The 25,466-nt window shown below is 38.8% G+C and overlaps 1 protein-coding gene across 1 annotated transcript in view; it reads left to right on the forward strand.

Moving 5' to 3' along the window:
• The window catches only part of GABRB3 (gamma-aminobutyric acid type A receptor subunit beta3), a 99,028-nt gene that overhangs the window by 57,477 nt on the left and 16,085 nt on the right, over positions 1 to 25,466 (forward strand). The window contains exons 4-5 of the mRNA XM_044449849.1: positions 17,865 to 18,085; positions 25,116 to 25,198. Coding sequence (XP_044305784.1) covers positions 17,865 to 18,085; positions 25,116 to 25,198 — 304 coding nt within the window. The remainder of the gene's footprint in view (positions 1 to 17,864; positions 18,086 to 25,115; positions 25,199 to 25,466) is intronic.

Genomic DNA, 25,466 nt, shown 5'->3' on the forward strand with positions numbered 1-25,466 from the left:
AAGCACTAACAAAGCTGAATACAAAAGACATTCAAATGCAATCTTTTAAGAGCTAAGCATGCAAAACAAAAAAGATGAATTAAGCTGTCAGTTTTGGTTTCTGCCACATTCAATTAAAAAAAAGATTTTTTATCCTGTATATACAGAAGTTGATAAATCCTTACCAACACCCAAACAGAAACCAAATTCATTCCCATCCACAATACAATTTGGATAAACTGTTGCTCTGCTCGCCTTTTTCTTTCACCCATATGTATACTGGGGGAGACTAGAGTAACCAATGTAGTGTCATGAGCCTATTTATTTTCATGGGAGAATGATTTGTAAGTTCTGAAAACAGTGTCTAGATTCCTTTTTGAGTGAGGAAGTAATATATGTTCCTAGAATGTTTTATAACTTCCATATTTTTGCCCCCTCCCCTCAAAAAAGTCTGCCAAAATAACAGAGCTGCTAAATAAGCTACAGACAAGTTCATGAGGCTAAAATACTGTCTTGGAAATATTGTAAATCAAGATCTGTCATGTACTTGAAGGTTTTGCACCGAGTTTTCATAACTCATTGAATCTGGCTTGGGCCATTACTCCAATATAACTAAATCTGCTGTTTACTTCAGTTAGATTTGCAGTTACAGTCTTAAAATCAGCTTGCAAATTCATTATGTTACAATGCAGCAGTAGGCCATCCATGATTAGATTCTTGAATCATCACTTCAGTGATACATCAGAGGTGAGGAATAGTCAAATTCCCATCACTCAAAGCTTCTGCAGTTGAAGTCCAGTACATAGCAGCCATGAATAGAAGGCCAGAATAATAAAGGGATATAAGCAACATGTATAGGTATTAAACCACTGCATGCCAGAAGTCATACAGAATCTTCTGTAACTTGTTGCCTCAAAAATGTCCAACATTTTATGCCCATTTTATGCCAATATACTGAATGGTATATCCTTGTCCACCATGGTAACCACTATACAGCATTAGCTGCCTAGTGCACATATAGTAGTTACCATAAAAAGAGTAATGGTTTTTTAATTTTAATTTTTTTGCTTTCCTGGCAGCAGTGGGCACTTTTCTAAAGTAATAATTAGCACCAGCAGAACATGAAGGCACAATAAATAGGTTGTCCCATTTTTCAAAGAAGCTTTCTCTCACACACACACAGTTTTAGTACAGTATAGGGGTAACAAAATATCAAATCCTGTTATACTGGAATAACTTATTTTGCATCAACTTTAATTAGCAATGAGAAAGTAAATGTGCAGAAGAAAAGAAGATGGAATTTAAAGAATCATGGTATGTGTAGAGTTATAAGTCAACTATAAACAAAAGAAGGAAAATGTAAAAGGTATTATTAAATGAATGCCTTCAGCAATTTCACATACAGTGTCCCTGCTCTAGCCATGTTGTATCATTTCAACCAACACAGAAATTATTTGTGTCATCTGACATTTTAATTCTTTCTGTTTTCTGCAGCCGGAGATGGTTACTTTTGATCCTTAAAGAAATAGCTGTTTTTACCTGCTGTGTACAACAAATGCTATATTGATTGGATTTGTTCTCATATCTGTACAAACAGCCTTTGAAATCGTCCATGTTCATGTTTTCTAAACATGACTTGTTAGCCTAACGAGTTTCATGTATATTTGACATCATTCTTTGCACTATCATTATTCGGAGACAATACTGTCCAAACTATTCCAATCTGCAATTTGTTTGCATATTCCTTGATCAAAGATTTTTTTTTAATCCAACCCTGCCATGATTTTTATTCTAAGTCAATGGAGTTCACTGGCAGAAAGAGAAGGAAGCAGAGATCTTAGAATGATCAAAAAGCTGAAATGGACTTGAGTCTTGACTGTGGAACTTGAGGAAGAGCTATATTGCTAGCAAACACATGCACAAGTTCTGGATAATTAAATTGCCTGAAACAGAGGTTGTCTTAATAAGATAAACAAATAAATAGATAAAATAAATAATGAAAAGTAACACATGAGTTGTGACAAGCAATTTTCTCATTTCAAGTAATTTGCATGAGCAATTAGGTGTAATGCATTTTTACCTGTGCATGGCTGATCCTTTTAGCTGGTGTGGAGTGACCCAAGCTGGATGGGGTCCATTAATGTATTTCCTTAATTTTGATTAGAATTCCAATATGCTGTGGTCCCAGTCCAGTTCAGGTCTGTTGCCCTGCACACAAGAACAGTGTAGGTATTTCTGTTTTAAAAATCAGCCAAATAAGAGCAAATGACACAAATAATGTGCATTTAATTTAGCCCTTAGCGATATAATTATTTTCATACCACTGGAAGCAGGTTTTGTATTCATTTGTTTGTTACATTTATATCTCACTTTTCCCCTCAAAGACCACAAAGTAGCATATGATCCTTTCCATTGATTTTATCCTCATAAAACTCTTTGTGATTATAGTTGGGTTGAGAGTAAGTGACTGGCACAAGTGACTGAGCTTCATATTCCCAGATATTTTCAGGCAAGGACCAACATTCTAACCATCACACCAACTGGCTCTCTTGTGATGTCTTGCTGTGTCCCTTGAACTCTGGATCTACCAAGACATAATAATCTGTTAAGATAAACTTGGTAGACAATACTGGAAAGTACTTTATTTTTATCTGATCTACATTGTTCTTCAGAAGTTCATAATTTGTGTAATTCTAACTTTTTCTCTCTTTACTTGAAATTTTAAATAGTACTTCTGAGTACTTCTGAGTACTTCTGGCAATTTACAGCCATTACTTTTGTGGTCTTAATTGTGGGACATACTAAAATTTTTTAATGACCTTGAAGAATCAAGCTCAGAGTCCTTAGCCTTAAAAAAAATTCACATTAGGAAACTTCTTAATTAGATCACACTTAATTAGAAGGCATACTACTAAGATTTTTGTACTTTTAATTAGCTTCTTCTGGTTAAGTCTCATTTAATATCTTATTCCATTTTAATTAGAATGTTTCCATAAGTGGAACTTTGATTTGGTGCTTACTAGGAAGGTTAAGATCATAACATGCTATACTGTTGTCCATTGGTCATGAAACTTTAGCCTGTCATTTTATGGTATTCACTTTTTAAAACTCTTCTGAATCTTAACGATAGAATGAGCTAAAAATAAAAGTATCTACAGTGGAAATAGTTGCTATTCATAGTAAAATCCATCATTGCAATCGTTGTTATTTAAATGTTATTTCAGTAACAAGGAGTAGCTGATTCAAGATATACAGAATGAATTGAAGAACCTAAGTAGATTTCATAAAATATATTAATATTATCTCCTGCATATCTTTGTAGACCTTGTATAATGTCAATTGCACAGCCCTTTGATTTTAATTGCATTGCCCAACATAAGCATACTTTCTTGTTAGCAGACCTTGGCCTTACAATGAAATAAATGTGTAAATGCAAATAAAACCAAACCAAGATAGATTACTTTTTTAGTTCCATTGATTTTATTTGAAGAGTTAAGCACATGTTTTGGAATACAGATAAGATATGAGTGAGAGAGAGAGAGAGAGAGAGAGAGACTGAGACTCTGGCTTATCTGGATTTTCCCTTGTGCTATTCAACATACTTATGAAAAGGAATGGAAATATGACTGCGTAGGTATCCATAATATACAGTAAGCTCTGCACTTAAGTGGAGCTGACACTGAAAATGCTTTGGCTATAAAGGGATTTCCAGGTTATTATTTTTACTGTGCAGTAATTGTGTCATCCTTGCTCAGCTATTGTGGAGAATCTAGCCACCTCTCTCCCAGCCAGTTATTGCAGAGCAATTACATTTTCCAGCATTTAAGCAAAAATGTGTTTTTTCCCACCTACCAAGCTACATAACCTGTTACAATAACAACTTATCACTGTTAATAAGTGAAACCACTCTAAATCCTCTATCATCACCACTGCATGCAGGACCACTTTGCCAACTCATTAATCTTTCCATCCATTTGTATTTTTCTCCAATGACTGCACTAAATCTAAGAATAAACTCACATGGATTAGAACCCCTTCCTGCAAAGTTCAAAAAGCTCACATTCACTGAGCATGCTCAAAGCCATATGCATGAGAATTCTTGACTTTTGCCCCAACTCCTCCATATTAGAACCTGCTTAGGGAATTCCTTTCTATATATCATTGGAGTGCTTGCTGTTCAAAGCATGCAGAAGATGAATTCTTCCTTGGGCAAGAAGAATTAGTCACATAGAGTACTTTAGATCCAGGTCAATGAACTAAAACATGCTTAACTGTGCTGGATTGCAGCCAAGGTGTTTTTATCATGTTGAACACTTTAATTCTTTGCTTTTGATTTGTGTTCAAGTGGTGCTATATAAATTCTATACAAATGAGTTTACAATGGTTTTTTTAAACATCATCCCTTATAATGAAGTTGGCTACAAATAAACCCTTTGTAGGCATTGCAACAGCAGGCACACACAGCATAGTAATCCTCTGCACCATTGCTTTCATCATTCTTTACATATGAAGGATGATTTTGTGAAGAGAAGCACCTTTGTGGGGGTTCTAACACAATTTGAATCATGTATTACTGATCTCATGAAGGTCCTCGGGAATACAAGAGACTTTCCTCCTCACACCATTGCCCAAACATAAACAACATTAGAGCAGAGGTCCGTTCTCTGTGTGTTTGCCTGTGTTAAAGTGCCTGCATTATTGTGAGCTGCTGTTGTTGAAGTGCCTGAACTTTTGTATCTCATACTGAGTAAATAGGGGAATGCTGTTATTAATCAGTGCAAGTTACTAATGATATTGGCTTTATGTCTTGGTTGCATTGACTAGTTCAGCTTAAGACTCCGTGTGAGGATGCCTTGGCTGTCCCCTGTCTCTTCCACTGGTTCTTTTCTTTTTACTGAATATAGGAAGGTATGATTTTTAATATATGAAGTTGTGTTTTCTAGTCACTGTAAACCAACTGGAATGATACATTAGAATATATATTTCTAAAACAAATCAATAAATACTAAATCACGGGCTTGTCACAGAATCACATTGTTTCAACAAATCTGGCAGGTCGGGGACAAAACAGGCTTAATTTTCAATCTGCACCCAGCAGCTACATTTCCTTTTTCAGTTTCATGTTTACTCTAGAATAAGCAAAGGGTCCATTCAGGAGCTTAAATACTCTTCCCATTCCCTATACTAGGTTCTTGTTCATGATCAGACTCACTATGCTTACCCTGGAATACTCCCACCACAGCTGAAGACAGAATTAAAATTAAGGGCCAGGATTTGGACTTTGGTGAACAAGGCTAGGCAGCAAAGAAGATGACATGAAAGCAAACAACCCTTGATGACTTCCTTGTTAGGATCAAAACACTTCCTTGTGAACTTTAGGTTTGTCGCAACTTGTTCCTCTGTAGGGATGTTGGAGCTATTAGGATAGTTCACACTGAAAAGAAAGGATTTTGAGAGAACTTCGGGATGTCTTGTTTGCATAGCTGGTGCTCCTGGCAAAACTCTCACCACTGTGTGGGTTATGGAGATAAATGAGGTGGTTGACCTGCCACTTTCAAGCATCCTGTCCTACTGAGTAGAAACCATTCAACCACTTGTTGATCAGGAAGAAGATGAAGTTATGAAGACGGTTTGCATATAAGTGATGGAAAATTTGGTGTAATCCCACTAGACAAATCTTGCCTTCAAGCCTAGTTTCTCGGAGTTACAGGACCTCTGCCTTATAGCCATTTGCAATGAAGCTTTTCTGGGTACCTCAAGACCCATTCCAACTTGCCACACAAATGACAGTAAATGGATTTCTGGTGGCCCAGTGTAACTGATTTTCTAAGAAGGTGCTGATGTGAGACTAATGATTAGCACTCATACTTTTATGTTATGAAGTCCTGCATAGTTGCAGCCCGCCGCCCATAAGAAATCACCATGTGAGTCGACAGTACGTCCAGGACACCCAGATTTATTTCTTTGTTTCAAAAAATTCAGATGGTGCTGCAGAAAGGCTGACTTGATTAGGAACGCTCTAATTGAGGAACATCCAATTGGATTTAGGTCCCCGTAAGCCATAGGTTCTGAATACACGTGAAGCTTGAAGTGGAATTTGCCCTTTTATGGACAGAGTTCATAACACCATAACAAAACAGATCCACAACCCAGAGTACTGAGTGATCAAGCAGGAGTGACTGGAAGCTCCATGAGAAATGATGCCTTATGCCAGCTAAGACTGCACGAATTGCAATCACTTCTGGACTGAGATAACCTGACCACAGTTATCCGTATGCTGATAACCGCAAGATTACAATGTGTTATATGTGAAGTTGACCTCAAAGGCTTTTCAAAAGCATCATTTACTCCAGGAAACATCTAGCTGGATGCAAATTGGGCCAGGTCTCAGGGAACGTATCTTGCTAGTTTTCAAATAGTGACTGCTAGTACATTTCTATGCACAACTCAGTATGCTGGTCCTTACATTTTATACTTAGATTCTCTATTTTTCCATAGGCATCTACCCATGTACTAGGGACTGTGAGATGACAGAGGTGGCACTAGTCACAAATTTCTGTGATACAATGTTGAGTAGCACATATAATATTTTAGGATGAGGGGGCAGAGCCAGCAATTTTCCCTTCCCTGATCCCTTTTGGATCACTCAATAAATCAGTAATGAGGTGAATAATATTTGATTATATGGACTATGATTGCATTCATTATTGCATTTAATATGCCAGTTCTATGCTATGCCACATTATAGTCCTGCACATTTATTCTACATTTGTAGAATAAATGTACATTCTACATTTATTCTACATTTTGCACAGCCACTTTGAATGGACATTTTGGAACCAAGAGAATATATTATTTTAATTCTGTATCAAGAAGTGTTTTTCCCCCTGTATTCTTTATTCTAAAGTAAGAGCAAAAGCCCCCATTGGCTCTTAAAAGCCCTGTTATCCCTCATGCTGGGTTCCAGTTTGGATTGTGCTCCTGCACCTACTCTAGAGTAATGATGGGGAAAAGATATAGCTGTTTTTTATGTCCCCCAGGTGTCATTTAGAAAAATAGATGGCAATATAGTGACTATTTTCTGTACTGTTTCTTGATGTAGGGATAGAAAGTAAAAGGGAAGAATCCCAAAAAGAAGGCTAGGTAATAAGGACATCATAGCTGCTTAAATCAGATACATACCAGTTACACAGATGAATCCAATGTAAGCAGCTGGCACTGTAAAGCCAGATTACATGACACAGATTATGTTGAAGCTGAACTTTGATTAGAGTGATTCTCGAGTACTGCTGTCAGTTTCAGTGACAGGAGTCCAAAGGAAGGAGTTTGATAACTGGAGCCTCAGTTATTAAAGATACAATGCTTGGCCTAGGTCTTTAAACGCATACGACATTTAAAAGTGTAAAAAAGTATTCCTGCTGCGATAATGTAAATGAGATGTTAGTCTTCAAAATTAGCCATTCAATGGAAAATATTACAAGGTGTTTGCTAAGCAATGTAGAATTCTTGAACAGGACCTTCAAATACTGTAGCACTGTAAAACAGGGGGTGGAGAACCCCAGGCCAAGGACCCAAATCTGTGCCCCCCCCCGCTCCCTCTCCCCCAGGATAGAGATGCGCCTTTTCCTGGCCCAGTCCCCTTTCTACTAAGTACCAGCTGTTTGGTAGTCTCTCAGCTTTTCTGTGGTTCTGCTTCTCTTTACAGGTTGAAATGCCTCTCCTAAGGCTTTGTTTCTGTCAGTAAGAGCTTTATATTAAAACTGACTGGTGTTTTTGGTGTGTCCTTTTTGCCATTCCAGTGAATGTGGCCTATAAACTTCCCTGAAATGGAATTTAACCCTTGGGGTAAAAGAGGGCCAGTACCCCGATAGAAAAACTTGAGTATCTCTCATCACTCACGAGAAAAATTAGTATTTATGAGTAATCATAAGCATAAGCATATTAGTAATCATCATAAGCCTATTAGTAATCATAAGCATATTTACTTGACGTGAAAAGGCAACTCTTTTTCCACTTAGAATCGAGGAACTAGCCCTTCTCTGAACGTGAACTTGTGATTCATAAAGCAGCATGGACTCTATTAACCATACCAAAGGTATGTGCTAGTTTTGTGCTGCAAATCATGAGTATCATGCCACCACCAAAAGTAGGCTGAACGGTAAGAATATCCACATTCTCCTATCACTTTCAAACAAGTGCCGAAGTTTTATGCCACAGATCCCCAGTTCAGTGTTGCCACACATTAGTAATTCATGAAATTTGCAAACTAAACAGATATAATTTTTCCTCAAGGGGGAGCTGTTGCATCCCCATGATCATTTTCCTTGCCTTAGGACAGGGGTCCTCCAACTATGGCCTGGGCGCCAGATCCAGCCCGCCATGCCCATTTATCCGGCCCGCCATGCCCATTTGGACCCGCCACGTGGGTGCCCACGCATGCGCCCGCCACCGGCCACCTCGCCCCGTGCATGGAGAGGCAGTGGTTTGCTTGCTCGGAGAAAATGATCTCCAAGCAAGCAAGCAAGCAAGCTGCTGCCTCGTGCACCTGCCTAGTGGGGCGTGCCCGCCCCAGCCTCGCCTCGCCTCGCCTCGCCTCCCTTGCCACACACGCCGCCCCCATGCCAGCCCGCACACACTGCGGCACCACCTTTCTGGCCCACGCCCAACGCCGGCACCTTTCAGCTGGCCCCCTGGTTAAAAAGTTTGAGGACCCCTGCCTTAGGATATCTTCCTAGGGACCGCAGGACTGCCTTGGAAATATTCAAAATTATTTTTGGGAAAACATTTTTTTATAATCTGAAGGAAAAAAATGCTGCCTCATACATACAGTTTGAAAAGTTGTGCTTGTTATGGTTTGTTTTCTAGCTTCCAAGCTAAAGCATAGCTCCCTTAATCAGCCACATACTGCTTGTTTGTGTGTTACTCATTTTACCTTCATTTCATGCAAGTCTAATTTATCATGTGTGTGTTCTTATTGTGCATACAAAGGCACTGAAAGATAATAATTAGGAACATCTGTTTGTGTTTACCAGAAACAGATGTTAAATGAATTACATTGTTTATGTACTCAGCATCATTTTAAGACAAAGCATAAAGTATTCTTCAATGTTCAAAGAACTGTATATCATTTATTAGCAGTACATTTGGCCTTTTTCTTCCTTTTTAAAAAGTCTCTATATAAACAAACCTAAAATCCATATACACAATCTTTTTATGTGATATTACCGTAAAAATGAATGTCTTCAGAGCTTTAACTGAAATGATCACATTGTTCATCTTGTATAATTAAGGATTAGATATAAACAGAAAAGCTTATCTGCTGATGAGAACTGGCAAACCAGAACAGATAGGGCCAATCCTTGTTTGCCTTCATTGGTTACCAACTGAAGTCCAAACCCACTTTAAGGTGCTTGCACTGACACATCAAGCCCTAAATGGCTTAGGGCCTGAATATCTAAAGGAAAGCCTCCTCCCATATATACCTACCTGGACCTGAAGGTCATCAACATAGGGCCTTCTCCAGGAGCCACTTTTAACAGATGCAAGCAAGGTGGCCATGAGGGCCAGGGCCTTCTCAGTTGTGGCATCCCTGCTGTGAGCCCAGTTTGCCACTGTCCCTTTATGCATTTTGGCACCAGGCCAAAACCTTTTATATTCCCCAGCATTTTAATTGTTAAATATGATTATACTATTTTATACTGATTTTCTTTATGCTGGTGCTATGTTGTTGGTGCTACTGTGAATTCTTTATTATTCTGGTAATGCGTATTATAATTCTTATTCAAATGTTAATTGTTGCTGTTATTTATTGAATTTTGATAGGTATGGCTGATTTTTATTGAAGCTAAACCTGTGTATTCTATGTATTGCTTTTATATGGCCTTTGGTCTTGCTGTACACTGTTCAGAGAGTTTGTCACTGAGTGAACAGTATATAAAAGTTTTCAATAAATACACTTAGAGAGCCACCTTGTATCCCCAGAACAGTGCCTGGAGCAGCCAGCGGATGCAGGGGATCTCCTCCAAACCCGGAGACAGCTCTGACCATGAAGGAACAGACTTGATGATGGGTCATGCCCAGTCCATCACTCAAGTCCTTCCCAACTACTGCTGAAAGCCCTGCTGCCACTTCCTTTCCCAAGGACGCCAGTTTTGGGAAGGGAAGGGCATGTTGGCAAATGGGCGAGGTGGAAAGAAATTGTGGATTGCATGAACAAAGGAGAGCAAATAGACTCTGCTGTTCCTCCCAGCCTGCCAGTAGCAGCCTGGCAGAGCCTCCATCTTCTGGTAATCTAGCTCAAAAGAGCTGCTCTCCTAGGACACCTTTCCAACCTGTAGCTGTGTTCCCACCTCCCACCACACATGCACAATTGTGATTCAGCAGCTCACTGTGTCTCAGATTAAGCCCTCAGCCACACCCTGCTCATCCAGAGAACAGTTTGCCTAGCAGGGAGCAGAGACAGAGCAGGCTGTTGAATTGTCCTGTATGAGATATTGAAAGGGTTGCTTCAAAGCAAAGCAATATTTCTGTGAGTGCATTGCTGATGCAGAAGGTGAGGGAAGAGTACTGATCCACAACCTGAACTCTACATACAGTCCCATTGTAAACTGTGCTACATATATATCATCCTAGCAAAACTTGATAGGAATTTTTAAATAAAAAATAGAAAAATGAACAAAATAAAATGTATTAAGCTTGAAGAAGAAACAATAATAACATAAGTATTGGGACCAAGCATATATGATTTGCTAAGGCCTCCACTGGATAGCCTATCTGCATGTCAGCAGTATTTTTAAGTCAAATATGATAATGCACTTCTATGGCATAGAAATAGCAGTGTTTTGCAAAGATATAGCACTGTGCCAGTGTTAGCAGATATAATCAACTTTCTTTGGGTGTTTCTTAGTTCTCTTTGCTTTTCCTTATTTCTTCAACGTATGCCTCATACTTTTGGACCACAAGGACTCACAAAGTAGCTTACAAAGTTGATAGAAACAATTTTACCAATATGGCAGTGGAAAGACATAAAAACCAAACCACATCCAGCAGTGTTTAGCATCCATTTGTCCCAAAAGCCCACCTAAAAACCTAGGACTATCCTCATTGAATGTTGAAAAGTGGATGAAGATTGTGCCAAGCAAAACTCATTTAAAAGAGCATTCCAGTCTGGCACTGCCATGACAGAAAAGGTCTTCCATGCCCACCTACCTCTGGAGGTAAGGGGAATATGAAGCAGAGTCTGAGAGTACTGGGATGCACATGTGAGAAGAGGTAAGCCTTCAGGCATTCTGGTGTGAGATCACTTACAGCTATAACCAAGTTAGCACCTGCACCTTGAATTGAGACCAATGTACAACCAGTGGGAATCATACCTTCTGCACAGGGAGTCCCAGCTAGATGCTTGCCTGTAGGACATTCCACCAGGTGAGCTTTCCAAGCTACAGTAGTCCTATTTGCATACTAGCATGGACAATATATATGAGAATATTAATTATGGATTATTTTCAAAATGTCAGCATAGAAAGACAGTTGGAGATGCCTTCATATCCTTTTGAAGTTTATTTGGGCAGCAGTGGAAAGCTTGGAGAAGGTCTACAGAGCAATTCAGAAATAGGAAGATAATAACAAAGAATCTTTTTCCCCCTCCACCAAAGTTAGGTCCTCCTCTGGCCACCGCTATTTTGGTTCAATTACACCTGGTTTTGACTGTTTCCTTAGTTTTTTTAAGTTGTTACTGTGCTTCTAAATACTATGCTTCTACCTGTTCCTCTGAGAATGTAAGCTTTAAAATGCAAGAAAGGTTCTGCTGTATGAAGCAATTTCAGTGCTTTGATCAACCTAAGGTTATTTGTCTTTTCAGTTTGCATACTTAGGTTTCTGAGCCTTACTGTAAAAATAAATAAACAAACAAACAAATGAATGAAATCATTAACCCCATTGACTGCTTCTTTCCCCTGAAGTTTCTAACTAGCTGAAATGACTGAATATGTAAAAATGTTGACTGTTCAGCAAAGCTCCTTTAGCTTAACACGGAGGTTTTAAATGCATTCTATGCACATCTTCGAAAGGTTCCATATTATCTGTAGGAATCTTGTTTGCATCAGGCTTTCTGGAAGGAAAAAACCACCTTTGTGTGGCAGATGTGCATTCATAAATAAATGCCCCATGGTTAGTGGTCTGAGATAGAGTCTGACAGAAAGATTAATCCCGCCCTTGCCATTTGCAGGATAATCCCACATTACCTTCTGGATCCTGGTTGTTTATGTTTATTTTTCTAATTTTGGAAGGGTGAGCATACAGAATAGGTGTGCTATGGAGCTGAGCCAGGCAGCCCATGCTGCAGAAGGACATAAGGAACAAGCCAGACCATGGTGTGTAGAAATGGGGAAGGAGGAAAAGAAATAGACACTGTTCTTTGGTTAATGGAGGCCATACACTTCCCTGGGAGTCTTCTCGAAGACAGTGGATCTTTTTTCCAAGTAAACATGCATAGGATTGTGCTGTGAGTCATTTGCAAGTTCTGGATCAGTTTAATCAGGAAAGAAATGGTGGACAAGGGCTGCAATCTTATATGACTTACCTGGAAGTATGCACAGTTGAACCAATGGGGTAAAGGTTGTGCTATAAGACTGGGACTGATTTCAGATCTCCACCAACAATGGAGCTTATTACGTGACCATGGCCAGTTGCCATGGCCAGTTTAGTTTAAGCTATGTCACAGAGCTGTTGTGAAGTTAAAATAAGATGAGCTGGGGGAAAATACTCTCCTGAGCTTCTTGGAGAAAAGGAGAGATAAATAGGTAATCCAATAAATGACAATTAAAACAGTAATACAATAGTTTTCTTCTTGAAAGGAACTCAGAGCAGCGTAACTGCAGCCTGCTAGTTGATAGATGCCTGTTCATTCAAAATAAATTGGACAGGTTCACACAACACTACAAACCAAGGTGGTTTCTTGCACAGGATGGTCATCTGAACCCTGTCATGGCATTTCAGCATGGTATATTTGGTTCTTAGCAAGCATCATAGGAAACAAGGGTCTGTTCTATGGTTTCTATGCTTCACTGTGTTTTCTCCACTGGCATCATGGTTTCCATGGTCCTGTTATTCAGCTGCCACAGAGTCCTCTGGAAAGAGTGACAACTAGATGAGTTTCTCCCGCCATCTAACATGGAACTGAATTTCAGGTGGATAGAATACATGCCAACAGCTGGAGGACTGAACGAGGGGGATGGAAACGAGGCTAGTGAAGAAACCACTGGATTGTCTGTCAGATACATCCAGGAAAAAACTGTGCACCGTGGATACTATGCAGGATTGCTTGTCATGATGTGTAAACTGGGCCACTGAGGGATAAGTCCTCAATAGTTAATAATGCATGTTTAAAAGCCTGCATGGGGCAAAGCTTCGTGTTGTATATCGTTGAACCACTTAGGTTACAATCTTATGCTTTAGAAGTAAGCCTCACTGAACTTGGCTTTCTGCTGAATAGACAGGGATAGGGTTTGTGCTAAGGTTTGTGTTCAACTACAAACACCCTCATTTGCAGCAAGAACCATGCACCGTTGCAGTGCCAGTTGAACAAGATGCACACCTGTTCAAAATGCATCACTACTATTCATGCTGAACACATCTGCATTATCTACAGAGACAGTTTCTGAGCATGTGGTCTACTACCTTCAGTTACGGACACTAATTAATTGGCAAAGTTGGATAGTGCCAGATTTCAACTGATGATGGGCAGTATATACATTTCTTATAAAATTATTCCTCATTTATTGTTTTTCTTGTGGACTTTGTGTGTGTGTGTGTGTGTGTGTGTGTGTATATATATAAAAGTTCTACTTTTTAAATCTGTCTTGCAAAATCATAAAGGCAGTTGTATCTTCTAAAGCTTCCTACATATAGAGTTACATTGTGAGCATTCTTATGCAGTGTTAATAAGATGTGTGTGTATATGTGTGTGTGTGTGCATGCGCACAGAGAGTGAGAGAGAGGGAGAGTTAAAACTGCACTGGCAATCTCAATATATCAACATATTTAATACACTTAGTAGCTATTCATATCTCTTTTTTTAATATCGCTTTTTTCTATGTGCCTGTTTAACATTTTGCCATGAGATCAGGATGCATTCTATAAATTGCTTTTCTGATGGACATTCTTTCACATAAGCCACCCAGGGAAACTTCAGGTTATGGAGCAGCATAGAAATGGAATGAAAATCAAATAAATAAAACAAATAAACATAAACATAATTTGCATAACAGAACACAGTGAAAACACATCCATGGAATCATTCCTTCTCTTCTCTTCTCTTCTCTTCTCTTCTCTTCTCTTCTCTTCTCTAGTTTCTTGTATAGCCATGGTCAGTTTTTCTTCTCATGCCAAAAAGAAGGCATTGTGCCTTTGGTCGCTATGCCAACCAACATTCTCTTGCATGTCTCTAACTGGTTGATATGGCAACCTTTCTCATTACACTTATACTTACCAAAGAGGTTCTCGGTACTGTTGTACGCACCAAAAAGAAGGCATAGATTTTAAGGACGCAGTTTGGATTGCACGGGAGATGTATAAAGACTCTGGCATGTTTTTGCAGCAAGCGCATTTTACAACACTAGCCAAAAGCAAGCTCTGCAGTGGGTGAGCCAAAATTATCACCCAACCCCCTTGATTAGGCACAGAGAGATAAGTAACTGGCACTGAGCAAACACCATCCAAAAGAAAGGGGTAGGTAACATGCTAGTCACAGGTACCAATCTGTCCCGCACGTAACTTTCTTGGTCCCCACTGAGAAGCCCTCTTACTTTTATTTGTTATGTTTCAGTGTGGAATAGTTAATTTATTTTATCTTATTGAAGATTGAAATAATGTTGTAAGCCGTCCAGAGATGATAGTAATTGACGAATTACAATTTTTTAAAATAAATAAATAAATGTTTTTGTTTTACTAGCATCTAGGATCACTTCTAGGTAAAGTGAAGGCCTCGAGCCACTTACATCTTCATTTCCTATTAATGCCCTTGTACCGCATGTGAGGCTCAGTGACATTCTTAGGAAATCAAAATGGCCAGCAGTCACAAGCTAATACTTTTCTCTGTCAAACACCAGCCACCAAGGAAAAAAAGATAAACCGTCTCCTGTTGCTTTTGTCTGGTAAGCTGGCAGACTAAAAAGGACACACAGCTGGTTGGCAGGGCATAAATAGGACACACACACACACACACACACACACACACACAGAGAGAGAGCGAGAGATTGAGTGAATGGCTGGCAAAGGTTGGGGATGGAGAAAAAGAGAATTTGCCTTCTGTGACAGAGGTTTCCATTGGTGCTGAAAACTCTAGTTTCAAGGAGTTATCTAGTGCATAAATCTAAGCAGGTTAGACAGAAAAAAAGTCCTGCAACTCCTGGAAAGCCCCAGCCAGCCTTGTTCATTACAGGGAACGCTTGTTCCATATTGGGGTTCCCAGACTTGATACCTGATGGGAATCACAATACTGCATGGAACGTGTTTCCCCTGCATTTATCAGTAAGTGACAGACCATATAGGAAGACACACTCCCTAAAACATTCGTTTTATCACGTGAGATTGAATTCCTGCCCTGGAAGCCAGTCTAGAAATATTTTAGCTAAGCCTGATGATATAAAACAAGATTCAGAAAACCAAAATCCACCTTCTTTAATTTGAAATTGTATCATTTTCAGAGAAAGTTGGAGTGAGGAGGAACCCAGAAGAAATTATGAAATAAACCTTTATTTTATGAAAAAATGGTAGGTGTAGATAAAGGAAGTTCCTATATAACATAAACTTAGGTATAGTATTTATCTTCAATGTATTTACCTTACCCAACAAACTCAACTTTAAAGAAGCCCATTTATCTAAATCCCAAGAAAACTTACTGAATCTACCCAAATTAGGCTTATTCATTTGAGATACATCTCTGGGGATAAGTATTCCAAGATAGGTAATAACATCCAGGCACGACTGAAATTATCATTTTGTTGGTGATCCTGGTGACATTAATATAGTAAAACTGATATATATCATACTGGTACTTAATAGAATGTTACCATGTGCCCTAGACATTAGTTTCCAATTTTAGACTTTTTTTTTAATGTTTAAAGCTATGTGACATTTACAGCTATAAATAACATTTGTAGAACATTTTTAGTATGTGATGTGAAATACCATTTTGTTGATCAAATAAAAGAAAGATGTGTAGAAAGAAGGTGTAGATCATGAGAGGACTATATTTTATTTACATTCAAGTAATGCATTTAAAATGGAATTCTACATTTTGAAGTGGTTTAGAGCTGCTGAAATATGAATTTTTCCATAACAGGTTTTAAATAATTACTCCTGTCACTGACTGCTCATATCATGCTGTAACCCTTCCAAGGAGCCTTATGGAGTGGGTTAGAAATTTAAAAAATAATTCATTCATTTATTTATTAAGAAAAATTTACCATTATTACAATTACACTGCATTTATTTCCCACCATTTGTCCTTTTCTGAGGAACCCAAGGCAGTTTACCAGTTTCTCTTCCTTTCCATTTGCTTCTCACTACAACACTCTGGGGTAGGTTAGGCTGAGATTTCTTGACAGGCCAAAGTCACCCAGTGAGATAAATGGTCAAGTGGGAACTAGAATCGAAATCTGCAAAATCGCAATACAGCACTGAAACCATTACATCACACTGCAATACCATTTTTAAGTGTTCATTCATATGCCACAGTTTATGGACAATTTTGTTGAAGCATCTTATGTCTCACTCAAACAAGAATGGCAGATAGTAGTGTATGGGATATTGATGTTAGAAGTATCATTAATTTTACTCCCAACTTGAAATAGCTTTATAATTTTGTAGGAATTGTTTTCATTTTTATTCACAATGAGGAGGATAGTGATTATTCCCTTCATTTAATGGGAATTCCATTTACTTCCCTCTAACTGTGTTGTATTATTTACCTGCTCCATGAAACTATAAATCATACATTTTCCTATTTACATAATGCGTGCAAATTCTAGAAAGGAAAAGTTTACAATGTGTGCATTTAAACATTGGTCCACAGAGTGGTATAGATTTGAAAGCTACCATGTATAGCCAAAAAAAGAAAAAAAAAACCAAATTCAGTATTCTGTTGCTTCACAAGGAGCTTTATTTTCTTCTTCCTGAAGTAAAAAGTGCTTTACCCCAGTGAGAATGAAATGGAGCTCAAGGGAGGGAACAAGCTGTGGCATTCCTCTTTTCCAGTCACATGGGCTGTTTAGGTTGCTTCTCGTTAAATCAGATTACTAGTCTTGTACTATAATGTGCTTCCTCATGCTGTACATGTGTACTTATGGGTTTTAGTAATCTAGTTTTTAAAAGTTACTTATTGGAGGCCAATAAAAATACTTTGCAATTTCATTACTACTAAAACCAAGCTTTAATTAAGCTATCACTAATAGAGAATGTATTTGTTCCTATCCTTTACATCAGAAAATTGCAGAAAACACCAGGGGGTATATTGTTCTTCTGATGATGCACTAATAGAAACTATTCACAAGGACTGGAAACAGAATATAACTGCTACTCCTCTGAACAGTAGTGACAATTAGCCTCCAATGAAGAGAGTTTTGTTCAGCTAAAACGAGAACCATATTCTCCTGAGAACATCATATCAGATTGGAGTTTCTTAAACAACAAACATCTAGATGACCAGTTCTGGTGTATTTCTTTCCAGTTTGTTTTACAATATAAAACAGCAGTTAATAACTATCCATGGTTTTTAGATCTAGATTTAGGAGAAATTGCCTTCTGCAGAGAAGATCCAAAAGTTGAATCCAGATGTACAGTATATAAGTCAGCTATAACTTGACTTTTCCTCTTCTTTCCACCAGGATTACACGTTAACGATGTATTTTCAACAGTACTGGAGAGATAAAAGACTAGCCTATGCTGGGATCCCTCTCAACCTTACGCTTGATAACAGAGTTGCAGACCAGCTCTGGGTGCCTGATACTTACTTTCTAAATGACAAGAAGTCATTTGTGCATGGTGTTACAGTCAAGAATCGAATGATTCGCCTTCACCCAGATGGGACAGTATTGTATGGCCTCAGGTTTGTACCTCTGTGTTCAAGTGTTCTCCTGCATCGATCGGTACTTTGTATTGTTGATGGTGGATTTCTTTTTGGAACAAGGTTATCTCAAATTTTATGTAATGTGTTATGCTCATCCCTACTTCTTTTCTAAAGATGCCTCTAGGAAATATATTTCATTGTCAGTGTTTCTTAATTTTGCCAACGATGCCTTTGCTCAGGTTTTCCTTGCTGCTAAAAGTTATAATTGCTTCACAGTCTAACAGAGAGTCAAATCTAAAGTGCTAGCTTATACATTCCTTCTGAAAACATATGGAGAGTTGAAATCTGCACTCCCTAAGGTTTGTTCAGGTATTTGGAAAATATGTGGAATTCAGCTTTCTATACATTCCCTCATTTTCCCGTCTGCATGAAGCTTTCTATATATCTTCTTCTTGCTTACCCCTCTTACCCCAAAAGATCATGCAGTCCTTCATCCCTGCTTATCTTCCTCTGCCTGCAAATAGCACTCCTTCTAGCCCACCAAAAGGCTGCTTGATGGGTCAGGGAAAGGTGACCTCTCCCTGATGAAGAGCAGGAGCAGACCCTGTTAGGTGCAGTCTCCCTTTCAAAGGAATCTCAGTGCCCAGGGAGATACGAAATCTCCCTACCCCTGACCACTTAGATAAGAAGGGTGTGTTCATGTGCAAATGTGTGTTTCTCTCTGGGAATTGGGTGCATGTGTGTGCCCATGATCCCCACCCCACTGCCCACCGGTGCATGCAGCCCTCAGCAAAAAGGAAGAAGAGAAGGTGCTCCCTTATGCTGAATCTGGTCCTTGGTCCATCTAGTTCCATATCCTCTTGCATTTCTGGGCAGCAACAATGCAAGATTTCATTTATCTTTGCTGCACAGTTTGGGTCTTGAGTACAGATAGTGTCCCTGCTCCACACTCCACACACCAATTATCAATGCAGGGACCTTTATCAAAAGTGGGCCTCCGGCATGGAAGCAAGGCCTGAGACCTACAGTAGGGTGCAAATGATTAAAGCCTGTATCCCCCACTTTAGGGCCAAGACCTCGATCACCCCCAATGCTGGCAATGTATTGTGGTAGGGGAACACACCTGCACTCCAGGCCAGAACTATACAGCTAAGGTTGTGTGTTTTGACCCTCAAATAGAACAAATTGAGTACTCTATAGTTCCATACTTGGGTTATTGTTTGTTTAAGGAGCACAATGTATGGAAAATACATTTTATTTTATTGGAAGTAATACCCATGTTACTTTTGTTACTCCTCACAAAACATTCCCCAGGAAATACAATTTTCATTGCTTCGATGTGCTTCTCTGTAGTACCATAAAGACAGACACAGAAGCAGTTTGAACAAATCCAAACAGCCAGTGAGTAATCATCCAATATGAAGTCAAATGTAGAATTTCAAACTCTAATGTAAATGCAAAACACACACACACACAAACTCTGAAGATAAATGGCTCAAAGCAAATAAATGCTAACATTTGATCTAATTGTAAGAATTAATTTCATTTAAATTCTGCTTGTGCTTTAGCCTCAGAATTTTGTTTAACATGTCAAGTAGATGTCAATTACAATTACTTTTGTGGAAATTAAAGCTGCTCTGGGGCAATTTACTTCAAACTATTTCCAACAAGCACAAGTGTGTTGCATATGCCTAATTGTGTGACTAATAATATTAATCCAAATAGTACCAAACTGTGTTGTGAGAGCAATTTTAAATAGCAAATCTTACAGGAGCTTTGGATGTTAACAACTTCAGATGGTACATTACCTGTATGCAAGTTAAATGTGGAAATAATACTGTATTCATAGGGCAGCACTTCTTCAGCAATGTCTGAAGACATGTTTAGCATTGTAATTGTAATGGAATACCACATTCTACAAGGGATAAATTCATCACACAAATTTACATTTGCTTGAAAGTCAGATGTGATCCAGACTGAGTGATGCACTGATTTAGATAATCAAACTATTAGGTAATGTTTTTAAGTGGTGGATTAACATGTAATCCTCACCTTGTTCATTCACCAGTACAACCCTGTGAGATAGCTTCTTATTATCCCTGTGTCTGAGTTGGAATTGAGGACCAATGCGGCATAGTGGTGAGGTATAAATGAAGATAATGATGATAATAGAAATTTTGAAATTGTGCTGGACCTGGATAAATCCTGTGCTGAAGGCATTTCCAGTTGATTTTTAACGTAACTTGAGAGCTTGCCACGTTCCCTTTCATTTCATGTCCACATAGAAGTATTTTAAAAAGGAAGAAGCCCTGAAATCTCTTAAGCTTATTTGTAGCATTGAAGCACAATTAAAAATGTGGGATGTACACAGAAATGGACAATTGTCTATATTTTTTCTTCCCCTCTGCCATATCACCCCACTTTAAGGCAGTTTCCATGGTTGTAAACATTATGAATGAACTGTCAAACTATAGAACACATAGATTTCCATAAAAATAATAGCTTGAATTTTTTTTAAAAAGGCTGACATGAATAAAGAAATGAAAAAATGTGAGGCAAATGCAGATTGACTGCCAGATGTAGCTACTTTTTTAAAAGTATTTATTGCTTTGTCAAACAGTGAGGCAAGTATCAAAATCAGCCTTACATACTCCTGTAAAACAGAACATAATTCCATCAAAATAACATTATGTCATCCTTTCATTGCTGCTGAGCCAAATCACACAAGTGGCTTTCTAAAAGTGCCCGTGTTGCTGGATTAGACCTAAACAAGTATTATTCCCACACAGGACAGTAGGAAAGCATGTGAATTCTTTCCGGGGGCGGGGGGGGGGGGGAGAAACCTTTAACATTAGCCATTAGTAGGGGCAAGGGAATTTAGTGAGTTTCACATATCAATGTAAGGCTTTGGAAAACTGTACATCTTTTTGTTATATGCACACATGTCTTCGTCTCAGTTATTTAATAATTTTGCACTGAGATGAAAGTAGACAGAGGACATTCTGTCCTTGTGCTATGGCACACTAATTAAGTATGGGCCATTTGGTCTGTAAATCGCTAAATCTCTGATTTTAATCACTGGTTGACTGCCCTCATGTGGTTGTGACCACCCCTGGATGAAAACATGCAGAGGTTGCACTCCAAAGGGAGGAAGAATGATATTCATCCAGATGTTTACTAAAAGGTACATGATATATTCAATCTGATTATAAGTGACTATGACTTCCATCCTGTAAACACTTACCTGGAAGTAAGTCCCCGTGAACATTTTTACTAGGACCTAACTCTGAATAAACATGTCCTTCCACTGTATATCACTTAAAAATGGCAGCTGGGGTACACACAAGTTTGCAATGTTACATGACAATTTGCACAAGCAAATGCATCACTCGGTATCTTGTTATTTAGCACATAATATTCCAGTGAACTGCTTCCATCAATGTGTTAGCCAAGCAACGGATAGTCTGGTAGCACCTCGGATGTCCCAACTAGCCATGCTTGCAGGATGGTGCTGGAAGTTGTAGGGATGCTTTCCGGCTAAACATGCCTAAGGCTGCAATCCTATGTCTCCTTATCTGAGAGTAAGTCCATTAAAATCATCAGTGCTTACTTCTCAGCAGACATAAATAGGATTGCATTACTAGAGACTAAAGTTCTTCTAACTCTATTGTATTGGAAGATTTCTTCTAAGCATCTGATGACTGAAAAGTAATATAAGACTATGATCCATCTTCACAAATCTGTTGCACCTACAGAGGGAAGGATTATGCCTGCTTAAATGTGTTTGCCCACATGTATGTTTGCTCTCTGTCTGCTGACCTGCTTTAAAATATAATAGCACTTTTAAAGTGCATGCAATGTCAGGTTAAGGGCTAGAAGCTGTGTTGGTTTATTGGAGCAAATAATCTGGGGGTTTGTGACACCTTAAAGACTAATAAATTTATTCTGACATAAAATTTCATGGACAGTATCTATTGCTGTTTGTATATTTTTTAAAAAAACTTAGAGGTTTTTGTTTTTTTTTTGATAGTCGGATGCATTTTCACTAAATTTGAATGTCTTGCCACATTATTTATTTTCATTGTTAACATAATGCTTTGCATAAATTTAGCCATTATCATGATGGTGCATGTTTTAAAATTAATTTGATTGCACATCTATTTAAGGTGCCATGATTTGCCTGGGTAGGGGTATGTGGTGTTACTTGTACATGTTAAGTCACATCTGCTGCTGTCAGATTGGAGAAATACAGTCTCCCTGTAGTAAATAGACCTGAGCACCTTGCCTGGGGAATTAGCTGGCACTGACAGATGTTTGGTAAAAAGGAAGTCTTCCCTAAAGCAACTCTCCAGCTGCAGAGACAGTCTTCAAAGGCTATTGCAGTCCTTATGTGTTTTGTTTATTCTCTTCTCTCCTCTGAAATGTAAAGCCACCAGAACTTTTATGCAGCCTTTCCTCTAAGAGTCTGTGCGTGCGTGCGTGCGTGCAACAGTATAATTCTCATACTAAATTACGAAGACTGATGTTTTTACTCTCTGTGGTTTTTCATCTCCTTAGTTTCTCCAGTTTATTTGATTCTTTGATCTCTCTGATGTAAAGAATACTTTCCTTATAGTGGGACACTAAATGCCGCCCATTAACCTTTCTGACTTTATATTTAGGGTCCCTCAAATAACTTTTACTATGCAATAACCCTGCCTTGAATATGGAATTTTATTTGCAATGCCAGCATGTTTTTCTACCACTTCTTTATTTATCTTACCTCAAAAGAATGGAAGATGGAATAGATGCACAATGCCTTTCCGTTGATAGTTCTGGAGGCTATCCATCTGGAAGTAATCAGATCCCATTGCTTCTCACTGCAGATTTTAATAGGTGCCCTATATTTGTGTTCCCAATTAGCATCAACCACTCCAGCTCTCCATCTTGGTTAGAAGCTTCTAGGGTTAGCATATGTCATAACATTTTGTCCCTTTCCAAATTGCCAATTTCCACCCTTGGCAAGGCAGGTAACTGGGAATAGTACATCACCAACCATCGTTGTCGTCGTTGTCGTCATATTTTACTGAATAGTGACAGTTTAACACACCATTGAAAGACCTCACTGATGACATGGTTGAAGAAATCTAGTCTACTAGCCCCATTAGCAAGAGCCTAGTCTCTTGGCCTTCCCTTACTACATTTTGTATTAACTGGTACTCACGGCGAGGATTGGGGATGGCAGCAGAGAAGTGGTTGGAGCTGGCAGATCGAAGGCCTCCCCACTACTCATCCCATGAACTACCCACCCTCATCCTTCACTCTTTCTTGTTTTCCCAAAGTTGGAGCTCGGAACTCAGGAAAAGTGGCCACTGTGGAGCTTTCTGGGGCAGCTGTAAGGGACCTGAGGATTGGAAATAAATCCCCACTTGGATAGCCCCTCCAAGGTCATAGTGCTGCCTATGGTCTCAGGGCAGGAGATCCTCAGTATCTTATGGCCCATCAGATTCTGCCTCTGGAGCCACAGGATTGTTCTCTAAATGTATCACTCATTAACAGGTCCTGAGCTTATGCAGAATTAATCTTGCGATAATTTGATTATGATCAGAAACTTGGTTGGTTATTAAAATATTTTCACTCTGCTTTTTGCTTAGGAGGTTCTCAAACTTTTAAAAACAAAATACCATTTGCTTAGCTGGAGGATCTCTGAATGGTGTACAACAAGAAAGGAAAACCAATATAAAAAAAACCCAGTACAATCAAATAAAAATATAAATTGACTTAATAAAGCAATAATCAATCCTGATTCCATAGGGTGTTACAGCTGAAAAGGCCCTTCGCTTCCCCATGTAGCCACCTTCCTTGCATCTTTTGAAGGTGGCTCATGGAGAAGGACCTCACTGAATGATACGTAACAAGCAAAAATAAAAGCAGAGCCATATACAGGTGCACATGAGAGCCCTTGATCCTCTAAAACAGCTCTCACTGCGGTTACTTAGCTTTTTGGTCATTGGTTTTACAGTGTTTGCTTTGTTTGTTACTTTGTTTTTCTATGTTGAGGGGAAAGTCTTTCTCAGAGTGGATGGAGCAATTCCCATAGGGCTCAAGAGATCCCTGTTTCTCGCTCCTTCTCCAGCACTTGCATAGAACATTTACATAGATCTGTGGAGAATGGGATTGCTCATGGTCCCATTCAGCCCTCCATTTCTACACTGCACTTACTAAAGCTCCGGCGCTCAAGAAATTTGGTCAGTCAAGAGAATGAGGACTGCATGGCCTTTCAGAAGACTCACATTGATGCCTCTATCCAATACTACAACATTTACTGCTTGGGGTTTGGGTTTTTTTGGGGAATGCTGTGGATAGGAAGAGGGAAAAGGTACCCTTTTCAGTCCTGTGGTGACTACTCCTTTCCTCCAGGAACATATATATATATTCAGTGATTTAAGATTTGCCAGAGGGTATGTGCTCAAGGTTCCAACTTTTGCTGATGCCAGATTAACACCTGCAAGCAATAAGAAGGTTGGAGCAAACCTGTGGAATTTGCTCCCAACAATGCAGAGGGCAGTTGGTGAGACGTGCGTGGAGCCCTTTCACTGACTGCTTTCCAGGAATGGCAAACATGTAATTGTTTTGTCTTGTCTTTGACAGTCTCTGGCTGATTGATAATCCTCTGTTGTTTCTCGTAACTCTAAATTTAATCTTGATATTTTTAATTGCTCTGGATTATTGACTTTAAACATGTTGAATGCATTTGGAAAACATTATGTATGCACCACAAGTACGTCGGCCTTGCAGCTGCAGTAACAAGGATAGTCTCTTATTACTACTGTGTTTTGTGTCTGGCAAATTATCATGAACCTTTGATAATTTGAGATGTGACAGAGTATGTTTTTGTAATGAATAAGTAAATCGGTTTCACATACATTTAAATTATATTTGCTTGAGCAGGAAGAGAAGCATTAAGTCCCAGTGAAGGTAAAGCTTCTTAATTATAAACTCATTTAGCTGTCCTTACTTTTCCCAGAAATACTACTTTGAGTTAAGGAGATATTGGTTCCTATAGTATTGATCTTGTGTTTTGTTGCAGAATTACTACCACTGCAGCTTGTATGATGGACTTGAGAAGATACCCATTAGATGAACAGAACTGTACACTGGAAATAGAGAGCTGTATGTACATATACAGATACTTGTTTTACTAATTTCAGTCAGGTGCAGTATTTTTCATAACATAATAAATTTAATTCATTTCTTAATTTAAAGTGAATTTATTCACTATTCAGTATTTACTATGGGGTTGGTTTCTTATACGCATTCATATCATATCCCAAAGCCTCAGAGTAGAGTAAGGGCTGGTATGAAAAGTATTGTTGATTGTTGAACATCTGCCTGGGTTTGAACCCCAAAAGGGGTGCATTGCCAAACTCTGCAGCTGCCA

The sequence above is a fragment of the Varanus komodoensis genome, unplaced genomic scaffold (assembly GCF_004798865.1).
Source record: "Varanus komodoensis strain SLA01 unplaced genomic scaffold, ASM479886v1 scaffold1, whole genome shotgun sequence".
Classification (NCBI taxonomy): Eukaryota; Metazoa; Chordata; class Lepidosauria; order Squamata; family Varanidae; genus Varanus; species Varanus komodoensis.